The sequence below is a fragment of the Limulus polyphemus genome, unplaced genomic scaffold (genome assembly GCF_000517525.1).
Source record: "Limulus polyphemus unplaced genomic scaffold, Limulus_polyphemus-2.1.2 Scaffold6397, whole genome shotgun sequence".
Lineage (NCBI taxonomy): Eukaryota > Metazoa > Arthropoda > Merostomata > Xiphosura > Limulidae > Limulus > Limulus polyphemus.
The window spans coordinates 25,758-37,981 of record NW_013672007.1 but is presented as its reverse complement, the minus strand read 5'-3'; the positions used below and the strand labels follow the sequence as shown (position 1 = coordinate 37,981).

The 12,224-nt window shown below is 36.5% G+C and overlaps 1 protein-coding gene across 5 annotated transcripts in view; it reads right to left on the bottom strand.

Annotated features, from left to right (window-relative positions):
- Positions 1–12,224, bottom strand: part of LOC106473680 (alkaline phosphatase, tissue-nonspecific isozyme-like) — a 28,489-nt gene that overhangs the window by 1,833 nt on the left and 14,432 nt on the right. For all 5 annotated transcript variants that reach the window (XM_022402081.1, XM_022402080.1, XM_013934359.2 and 2 more), the window contains exons 5-8: positions 8,299–8,503; positions 4,876–5,013; positions 3,913–4,104; positions 1,418–1,519 (exon numbers count right to left, since the gene is read on the bottom strand). In XM_022402081.1, the coding sequence (XP_022257789.1) occupies positions 1,418–1,519; positions 3,913–4,104; positions 4,876–5,013; positions 8,299–8,503 (637 nt within the window). The remainder of the gene's footprint in view (positions 1–1,417; positions 1,520–3,912; positions 4,105–4,875; positions 5,014–8,298; positions 8,504–12,224) is intronic.

The window sequence follows — 12,224 nt, the reverse complement described above, 5'->3', positions numbered from 1 at the left end:
AACCCTCGACCCGCAGATTGCGAGTCGAGCACCCTAACCACCGGGCCATAAAGTCACACACAAAGTGTTATAGCTGTTCCTAATTCTGAAGTAACGGGGTATAAGAATAGAAACTAGTCAGTCAACAGTACTAACAGTACCCACCACAAACTTTTGGATCATCAGTCAACAGTACCAACCACAAACTTTTGGATCATCAGTCAACAGTACCAACCACAAACTCTTGGATCATCAGTCAACAGTACCCACCACAAACTCTTGGATCATCAGTCAACAGTACTCACCACAAACTCTTGGATCATCAGTCAACAGTACCCACCACAAACTCTTGGATCACTCTTGTCTAAACGAATAGCTGGATTTGGTCGTCCCTTTTATAGCGAGGGGCGTGTTTTTTTTGTTTTTGGGTAACGGGACACATCATCGGATTCACAGACTGGGCACATTGAACAATGGGCTACGCCCAGCCAAACACGTTAAAACCCCCTTTTTTTTTCTATATCTGTAAATTTTATTGACTGTAAAATATGTTCTGGTGGTGGTTATTGGTATTACAGAAACTTTTGTGGGCACAGTACGTATAGCCTATTGTATAGCTTTTTGTTTAACAATCAAACAAGTTTCAGAGTTATATATTGTCGATTTACTCCCGAAATTCAACGCAATATAGTTACAGTTATTGGACGATAATAAAGAAACCAACGCAATATAGTTACAGTTATTGGACGATAATAATGAAACCAACGCAATATAGTTACAGTTATTGGACGATAATAAAAAAAACAACGCAATATAGTTACAGTTATTGGACGATAATAAAGAAATCAACGCAGTATAGTTACAGTTACTGGACGATAATAAGAGACATAAACGCAATATAGTTACAGTTATTGGACAATAATAAAGACATCAACGCAATATAGTTACAGTTACTGGACGATAATAAGAGACATAAACGCAATATAGTTACAGTTATTGGACAATAATAAAGACATCAACGCAATATAGTTACAGTTATTGGACGATAATAAAGAAACCAACGCAATATAGTTACAGTTATTGGACGATAATAAAGAAACCAACGCAATATAGTTACAGTTATTGGACGATAATAAAGAAACCAACGCAATATAGTTATAGTTATTGGACGATAATAAAGAAACCAACGCAATATAGTTACAGTTATTGGACGATAATAAAGAAACCAACGCAATATAGTTACAGTTATTGGACGATAATAAAGAAACCAACGCAATATAATTACAGTTATTGGACGATATTTTACTCGCCGGATAAAAATAAAAAGAATTACTTTTTATTTCAGCGCCAACATTTCGCGGCTTCGTTAGGTCTAATGGTAGAAGAACCAACTAACTGAAGTACCAGAAAAGTCTGAAACAAAGATTCACTAACTTACGTGTGCTATTCTTTTTAAACGTACGACTTGTGTTGTATCCTGGTCCATTGGCATAACCAAGCACCGTGTATTCCACCTTTTCATCCCTTGATACATAAGTACCTACAAATAATATACACAATATTAGGCATCAGAACACCAGAGAGTCAACCTACGACGCAAAGCAGGGAGGGAGTCAGTTTACAGCACAAAGCAGGGGGTCGGTCTACGACACAAAGTACGAAATAGGCCTACGACACAAAGTAGGAAGTCAGCCTACGATACAAAGCAGGGAGTCAGTTTACAGCACAAAGCAGGAAGTCGGCCTACGACACAAAGTATGGAGTAGGCCTACGATACAAAGCAGGTAGTCAGTTTACAGCACAAAGCAGCGAGTCAGCCTACAATACAAAGTACGAAGTAGGCCTACGGCACGAAGCAGGGAGTCAGCCTACGACACAAAGCAGGGGGTCAGTTTATAGCACAAAGCAGGGAGTCAGTTTATAGCACAAAGCAGCGAGTCAGCCTACAATACAAAGTACGAAGTAGGCCTACGGCACAAAGCAGGGAGTCAGCCTACGACACAAAGCAGGGAGTCAGCCTACGATACAAAACAGGGAGTTAGTTTATCGTACAAAGCAGGGAGTCAGTTTACAGCACAAAGCAGCGAGTCAGCCTATGACACAAAATACGAAGTAGGCCTACGACACGAAGCAGGGAGTCATAAATTTGGAAAGACTCATGATTTTGTCAATGTTGAGCTGAGTTTTCAGTTTAAAATAAAAGCTCACTTTGAACAGATATTTATTCTAAAATGAATATTGGAGCTGAAGATAGAGAAGTTGAGATAAAAAAAGACATTTAAGCTTTCACTATGCTGCTTCTTTTCCCATTCATGTCAGTGTGTGTATTCTGAACCTATTTTAACATAGAAGAACAGTCAAAAATATTTTAAACATTTTTATTCTCCAGAAACATAAAAACACTTCTTTTCTATGTGTTTTTTCACTAGCTTGCCTCATTAAAAAGATGCGCGCGCGCACGTAAATAAGATAAGTAATAATACCCAGGTGTACACCCTGAGGGTCCACTTAGTATTTTCTAATGTAAGGAACCACTTCTTTTCTATGTGGTTTTTTGCTAGCTTGCCTCATTAAAAAGATGCGCACGCGAATGCGCGTACGCACGTGGATAAGATGAGTAATAATGCCCACGTGCACACCCTCAGAATCCACATAGTATGGGTGCAATATTTCAGGTTTCTAGGTTCTTTCTTTTTGAAGCTATGGCAGTCACACGCCCTTTTATTATTATAGATGCATTTCTTTTCATCGCCGAAACGTTAATTTTAGCGAAGAAACGACGAAGGGCATTGAAATACGAAGTTGAATAGTGGATACTGAAACAAGGAGAGCAAAGTCGTCAACTTTGAAATAGGTGTCGGGATGTCTCAATGTTGAAAGCAAGACCTCCGAGTTTATGTTTTTCCCGCTTTGTGCTTAATTACCACAAGGTAAGTTTGGTAATGCTGATGGGAAAATTATTACACGTGGCTTTGCAACATCAATTCCCACGTCACAAATTTAGTGTTGCTTTCCTAAAATCACGACGTTGTAACAACTACACTTAAAATACTTCGGTTTGTATAAATGTTATACTTCAATCACTGAAGCTCAAGTAACAAACGCAGAATAGCCATCCATTAGAATTATCGACCAGGAAGAGGGTAATCAGTTAGCATCACCCACCGTCTATGCAGCTACTATTGTAACCGGATATTAGGTCTGACAGTCACAATTATAACGCTCGTATGGCTAAAATAGCAAAATGTGCTCAGTGCTATAATGCGTCTCGAACCTTGGACTTTGCAATCCTAAACAAACATGATAGAGATGCGTGCTAGGCGGACGTGCCACTCTTAACACGCTTGCCATTGGGTTCCCATTCTATGCTCTACAGGTACCCCATCCAAAGTCCGGAATGTTTGGGTTGGCACCTGAGCCATGTCGGATTTTCCGATTTGGGGGTCATTCGGCCTGGCATGTTCAGATGATATAAATAAAGTTTGAAATACATACATAAAGGTTATTTACTTACTTTTTGGACATTTTCACGATGAATAAAGGGGTAAAAATTCAAGTTAACACAGAGAGAAGGCTACACAACCATAAGGCAGGTTTGAATTGAGACCATTTGTACTGCATCGACGACCCCCCCAACAAAGCGGCTATACCTGTATTTAATCTAAAATTAAGCCCAAAAGATATTTTTACTTACTTATTTGTACAATAATTCTTTGTGCAGTTTTCAGTAATTTCAACTCGAAAGTGTCTGGGTATAAGGTATTTCTCCAAACTAATGGAACATTCCGGTTTTGGGGTCGCCGGATTTTTGATCGTCTACCTGTACCTGTTTTTATCTAACACTTTGCCGTTTCATTTTTTTTTTTTTTTACTATTATACGATTTGTACATAAAAGATTCCGGGATTTAAGACAAAACGTATTTTTTGCATACCTAAAATATTATTCCCTCTCAATGGATAACCACTTATGGTCATCGTGTGGGAATGGTCAGCAGTAACGAGAAGTAAAGTATCTTCTCTGTTGGTCATCTCTAGTGCTAGCTTAATTGCTTTGTCAAACGACACAACTTCTTCTAACGCCCTTTTGGCCATTCCATCATGGTGTCCGTGGTCAATACGACCCCCTGTACGAAAAATAAATAAACCAAGTAAAATTAACTTGTACAAATATTTCAACATTTATGTCTATACTCGTTTGTTTGTAATTAAGCACAAAGCTACACAACGGGCTATCTGTGCTCTGCCCACCACGGGTATCGAAACCCGGATTCTAGCGTTGTAAGTCCGCAGACTTACCGCTGTGCCACTGGAGTCCTCGTCCGTTGGACGGGTGAAATAAAAACTCGTTCGTAACCAAGGATAGGTAAAAATAATCTTCTGTTTATTTTCTTAACATAATAAACATTAAAAGTGCAATAAAAATACATCAAGGTACCAATACTGAAAAGAAAGATATACTTGTTCTCAAGAATTCTATCAGTACGAAATTAGATGGGGGTTAAACCCCCTTCGTGGCCTTACTCCTGTATCAAGTTGTACTGATTTGGTAGATTTTTCCGAATTACACATAGATTTGAATACGAATTATTCAAGTCTGCCTGAAGTAATCTATTACACAAGTTATTCCATTAGTGAATTTAACGAAAGGAAATTCTCCCTAGCGGACAAAGGAATAACTATAAACGAATGCCATTAGTTCCCTCATTTGTAAACCTCAAACTCTTATCATCCAGTTTACACACACACAATTTATTTTAAACAAATTCAATATTTTGTCCATGCAAAAGCCTCTTTAATTATTTAAGTATTTTAGTTGTGAACATAAAAAAAATCTATAACAATTACTTTCAAATTCAGATATTTAGATGTAAGTACTGACTCATCTTTTGCATTACCTTCTACGAGAAGGAAGTAGCCTTTGGAGTTTTTACTCAGTATCTGAATAGCTTTCTTCGTCATGTCAGTAATGGAGGGTTCAGAATTACTCGTGACGCGTTCAAACTCGTACTGCATATGGCTGTATTCAAACAGACCTGAAAAGAAGAAGTAGTTAACTTACTGTACTCTAATTAGATTATTATTTTATCTCGAAATTAGGGCCCCGGCAAGGCCAGGTGGTTAGGGAGCTCGATTCGCAATCTGAGGGTCGCGGGTTCAAATCCCCGTCACGCCAAACATGCTTTCAGCCGTGGGGGCGTTCTAATGTGACGGTCGATCCCACTATTCGTTGGTAAAAGAGTAGCCCAAGAGTTGGCAGTGAGTGGTGTTGACTAGCTGTCTTTCTTCTAGTTTATCACTGCTAAATTAGGGACGTCTAGCGCAAATAGCCCTCGTGTAGCTTTGCGCAAAATCCATAACAAACAAACAAACTCGAATTTGGTATAGACAAAGACTTCGATTGGGTGCAAAGTTTTTATGAAACATTATTTGAATTAAATTAGTAGAACCGTACATGATCAGGACATAAGTGCTTAAAATTGTAGAATGAAATTCAATATACACGGTGGGGCAAAAAAAATGACAAAAGTCCACTTAAGTTGGCTGTATAATAACTATTGCCCCAGCCATAATAAATAAGGTTTAGCATTTAGTGTGAAAGTGTAATAAATTTTATGAATAATAAAAACTGCCCCAAATAGTACACAACATTACTTATATAGTGTGTTATGTCAGCTTGTTTTTGTTTTTAAATTTCGCGCTAAACTACTCGATGGCTAATTGCACTATCTGTCCCCAATTTTGAAGTGATAAACCAGGAGGAAGGCAGTTAGTTAACATCACCCACTGCGAACTCTTGGGCTACTCTTTACCAACAAATTGTGCGATTGACCGTCACATTATAATGCCTCCATGGCTGAAAGAGCGAGCATGTTCAAGAAGAAGATTCGAAGCCGAAACTACCAGATTGTAGGTCGAGTGCCCTAACCACCAGGTCATGCTAGGTCTACGTGGAATGTAACTAAACTTGAGTAACCTGAAGTACACATACTGTCTGGTGTCATCTTTTTTTTTCTCTGACAACCATGGAGCTAATACAAATAGAAAATAAAACAATATATATATTTTTTTATTAAATATTGCTTATGAAACAACTTATGGTGTAAACTTGCTTATATATATATATTAACATTTCTTATGAAACAACTTATGGTATAAACTTGCAACTTATGGTGTAAACTTGCTTATATATATTTTTTAACATTTCTTATGAAACAACTTATGGTATAAACTTGCAACTTATGGCGTAAACTTGCTTATATATTTTTTTTAACATTTCCTATGAAACGACTTATGATATAAACTTGCAACTTATGGTGTAAATTTGCTTATATATATTTTTTAACATTTCCTATGAAACAACTTATGGTATAAACTTGCAACTTATGGTGTAAACTTGCTTATATATGTATATATTTTAACATTTCCTATGAAACAACTTATGGTATAAACTGGCAACTTATGGTGTAAACTTGCTTATATATATTTTTTAACATTTCTTATGAAACAACTTATGGTATAAACTTGCAACTTATAGTGTAAACTTGCTTATATACATTTTTTTAATATTTCCTATGAAACAACTTGTGGTGTAAACTTGCTTATATATTTTTTAACATTTCTTATGAAACAACTTGTGGTGTAAACGTGCTATGATGTTGAAAAATGAAATGCGGATTGATTAACATTAGCTTTTACCATTTTAAATAGTTTTATTTTCCAAGTAGGTGAAAGTTAGACCTGAAAACCACATTCTATTATTGAACAGTTAAAACATGTTTAATGTTTCACTCCCCCTGCTGGCTTATTGGTAAGTTTTAGATATCATCAGGTGAACGACATAGCTGTGTCAACGAAAACCACCTGAAATCCATGCCCAAATATAACATTAAATGTTTATTTATTTTCTGATTTACTTAAACATTGTAATTTTTTAAGTAATAAAATGTCGTAAAATACAATACGCTTTATGTAAAATAAATAATAATAAATATGATTATTATTTACAAATAAAATTAGAAAAAAATACAGTATTTAAAATAAAATAAATAATATTTTTTTATATTGTCAATTTTAAACTTAAATCTACTTCAAGCATACTAACTGAATTTTGTTTTGTAATTAAGCTTAAAAAACAACTAAAAATTGCAACTAAACATCAGTTTACTGAAGACAGGATCGACATTTAAAAAGCGATTAAATAAATTATTTAATTAAAATAATCATTCTTTTGTTTTTTAGGGAGATTAAACTTCGCCAGATGTCAGCACTTACCGTAATAAAAATTGTTGCTATCTGTTGTCAGAGAATTTCAATGATATTATTCTAGTTCAGTGTATTCTAATATCTCCTGCAAGGGTTCTGTTTTTCCAGATTGTTCAGATTAATCAGAAAGCCTTAATAATATCAGAATACTGATCTGCTTCTTTATGTTTAACCGTGTAATGTATTTCTTAAAGTTCCTTGTTGTCACTGTGTTAAATAGTATGATTTTCCTCCCGATTCGGATTCGACAGTGTTCAACAAAGGACTCGGTTATTACACAGACATTGCATTTCCAGTTTAATTGTACATAAAAGTTGTCTCGTTACATCTAATTTAATTCTAGTAGTTTTGTTTGTTGATGATGTTAAGTTACTCATTGGCTGATCTCCTTCTGACTTGGTCTTTTAGCTCAAGTTAGTATAAGGTGCCACTAATGTTCTTAATGCTTTATTCCCTACAGGTATCGAAACCCGGTTGTTAGAGTTATAAACACTCAATATTTTAAATAACCATACCTTTTTTTTATAATATATGGTTTCAAGATAACAGAATAATTAGTATGGATACTTGAAAAACAAGCTAATGAGAAGCAGCTAAAGAAAACAAAACAAATCAGACGTTTAGATACAGTCTTAATATTTAGATCACAAACAAATACCTGATTATGTTTGGATTAGTCTTATTGACATTTAGATACAGTCTTAATCTTTAGATCACAAATAAATACCTGATTATGTTTGGATTAGTCTTATTGACATTTAGATACAGTCTTAATCTTTAGATCACAAACAAATAACCGATTATGCTTGGATTAGTCTTATTGACGTTTAGATACAGTCTTAATCTTTAGATCACAAACAAATACCTGATTATGTTTGGATTAGTCTTATTGACATTTAGATACAGTCTCAATCTTTAGATCACAAACAAATAGCCGATTATGTCTGGATTAGTCTTACTGACGTTCAGATACAGTTTCTTGGCTTGGACTTGTTTCACAAATATTAATCTTCAAATAACAAACAAATAGCCGATTATGTCTGGATTAGGCTTACCTAACAAGTAATCGGTTTCATCAGCTGTGACGTTCTCAAATCCTTCCAGATTATGTACATAATTGACCTTTGAAGAAATATTATTCTTATGATCTAGCCACTCATTTACTAGATTTTTCCCGTCTTTTCTCTTTCCCATTTCTTTACTCTCAACATCAGGTTCGTTGTTTGGAAAGAACGATTGGCGTCCTCCACCTAAGATAACCTATATTAGGAAAAAAAGATCACTCTGTACTGCAGTCTGTGAAATAACACGAGTGATTTATTACCACATCACCAACTTTAAACCCGAATACACCCTCCCCCCACCCCCTCCACACGTATTGGTTAAATAGTCAGACCGGAAACCTCCATGATTCATACACAGCCATTCCTACTTTAGACTTGCTGACCAGAAGAAGGACAACGAATAGAACCCTGACGGTTCGAACCTTGGACTTCCCGATTCGCAGCCCGTCCACTTAACCATAAGGTCATGCCCGACCAGATGAGTTAATGTTGAAGTATTGTTTGTTTATTGTTAACCGCAAAGCTACACAATGAACTATCTATGATGTGCCCACCATGGGCATTGAAACCCAGTTTTTAGCATTATAAGCCTTCAGACTTGTCGCCGAGATGGTTAGGGTGCTTGACTCGCAATCTGAGGGTCGCGGGTTCGACTCCTCGGCACACCAAACATGCTCGCCCTGTCAGCCGTGGGGGTGTTATAATGTGACGTTCAATCCCACTATTCGTTGGTAAAAGAGTAGCCCAAGAATTGGCGGTGGGTGGTGATGACTAGCTGCCTTCCCTCTAGTCTTTCACTGCTAAATTAGGGACTGCTAGCGTAAATAGCCCTCGTGTAGCTTTGCGCGAAATTCAAAACAAACCACTGTTTGGAGAGATACTAAAATATAAGGGTTAAGTACTGTCTAAGGGTTAAGTACTGTCATAGAGGAATACGCTGAGGATTCTACTTTTTCTTCATATAATTTTTCGACATGTAAGTTTTCAAATAAAAGTTGATCGAGGGGGGAAAGTTTGTAGTTTAGCACAAACCTGCACGATGGACTATCTGTGCTCTGACCACCACGGGTATCGAAACCCGGTTTCTAGCGTTGTAAGTCCACAGACATCCCGCTGTGTTATCGGGAGGCAATAGAGGGGGGGGGGGAGAACGAACAAACTAGTGTTGTTGCTCCCGAAAATTGGTGTTAACATTTTTCTCTATTATTACAACGTTTATCGACAACAGAATATCCTTCAAGTTTACGGTGTTTATAATAGATAGATATCAACCAATCGCATGATGACAGCATGCTTTGCTTTGCAGTACAAATAACTATGCTTCAAAGTAGAGGCAGGTTTTCCTGTGAGACAGCTGTAAGTTTACGGATTTACAAAGCTAAAATCATGGGTTCGATTCCCCTCGGTGGACACAGCAGAGGCGGGTCCTCATGTGGGACAGCTGTAAGTCTACGGATTTACAAAGCTAAAATCATGGGTTCGATTCCCCTCGGTGGACACAGCAGAGGCGGGTCCTCATGTGGGACAGCTGTAAGTCTACGGATTTACAAAGCTAAAATCACGGGTTCGAACCACCTCGGTGGACACAGCAGAGGAGGGTCCTCATGTGGAACAGCTGTAAGTTTACGGATTTACAAAGCTAAAATCATGGGTTCGATTCCCCTCGGTGGACACAGCAGAGGAGGGTCCTCATGTGGAACAGCTGTAAGTTTACGGATTTACAAAGCTAAAATCACGGGTTCGAACCCCCTCGGTGGACACAGCAGAGGCGGGTCCTCATGTGGGACAGCTGTAAGTTTACGGATTTACAAAACTAAGATCAGGGGTTCGATTCTCCTCGGTGAACGCAACAAATAGTTCGATGCGACTTTGCTATAAAAAACACACACGCACAGACACTGGCGGATGCACATGATACTACACACGTCTAGCACGTGACGTCACAAAACTTAATTTTTCATTTATTACCACCATCAGCCAGTCTGTAAAAAAAAAAATATTTTTTCCCGGCTAAAGTTTGGTTTGGCTACACAATGGGATATCTGTGCTATGCTCACCACGGGTATCGAAACTCAGGTTTTAACGTTGTAAGCGTACAAACTTAACGCTGAGCTACTGGGGAGGGGAGGCTTTAACGGTCATAAGCATTTCATATCAATACAATATTTGCATGTTGTTAGTTTTAGTTCCGTGATAAGCTGTGAAACTTGTAATATGTCACCCAAGACGAATGAAAAAACTCGAGAATCAATATGACGGAATAAACTATAAACATGTGACTTTTTTCACGCCAGTACAAGTCTAGAAATACACACACACACGCGCGCTAAAGGTTATCTATTATATGCGAGACTAGAAGCGTTACCCGGATTTTTAAAAAAAGAAACCCTACTCTCTCTGTTCCCCCCCCCTTCCATATTTCGATAGGGAAAAAATACTTTGTGAGTTTATGGAGAAAAAAAAACACCCTTAGGTTTGATTTTTGAGAATAAACTACGAACCTGTTTTTGTGAATTTATGGAAAAAACAACAACCTTAGGTTTGATTTTTGAAAATAAACTACGAACCTGTTTTGTGAATTTATGGAAAAAACAACAACCTTAGGTTTGATTTTTGAGAATAAACTACGAACCTGTTTTTGTGAATTTATGGAAAACAACAACCTTAGGTTTGATTTTTGAGAATAAACTACGAACCTGTTTTTGTGAATTTATGGAGAAAAAAAAACAACCTTAGTTTTGTTTGATTTTTGAGAACAAACTACGAACCTGTTTTTGTGAATTTATGGAAAAAAAACAACCTTAGGTTTGATTTTTGAGAATAAACTACGAACTATTTTAAATCAGGTCTTCCTATGAACAATGTTTTTTGTTTTTCCTTCACTGGCAAGGATAAATAGGTCCTTATGGAGAATGTTTAGGTTATCTTATACACGTATGAGCACCTTAGCTCTATTCCCCCCCCCCCCCAATCACCCCTACTCAAATATTAACATTTCAAACGTAAATATGTATGTAATATTATGTTGAATTTGCTTTAATCTAAATTTAATATATTTTTATGAATATATTCACATTATGACATTGATATATGAAATATACTACAAACAAAATGCAATATTGTACTTTATAAAGTATCAAAAGAGAAAAAAATCCACTTCCAGGTATGGAACCACCCAGAGAAAAGTAGAATAAAATACATTTGCTGACTTGACTTTAATCTTATTTTACACAATAAGTATTATAATGTAAGCCTCACTCTTTTCACTTATCCTATTTTATGGCAGACGACATAATTTTATTTTATAGGCTAGGTGATCTGTTTGCTTTTTCACACACGACATTCTAATTCTGCATACATTTCTTTTTACGTGTGAGGTTAAATATATAACGTGTTAACAGATGTATAGTTAATAGTCTATACCTAAATAGGCCTATAATGCTATATTCTAAATTAAATGTTAACTCAAACTTACCAAAAAATTTCAAGTCTGTATAGAATTTATTCGTGTAATGTATATGTTAAAGATAAAATTACCGGTTCAGCTAGCAGATGATAGACGCTTATATCAACGAAAAATTGTCGTTTTGCACACCTTCACGTGCGAGAAACGTGACCTGCGCAGTGAACGCGGCGGACACACAAGCATGCAAGCAAACAAATTGAGAGATTTTGAGTTTTTTTTTATACGGATAATCAGCGAAAGTCGTTGAAAAGTAGAAAAGTTTAGCTGTAAATACAATTAGGATTTTAATGTTTATTAAGAAATATTTAACATCTGTTATTGGTGTATTTAATTATCTCCCCCTCCCATTTATCAAGATACGTTCGGTTTGTTTCATTTTTTGAATTTCGCGCAAACTACACGAGGGCTATCTGCTCTAGCCGTCCATAATTTAGCAGTGTAAGACTAGAGG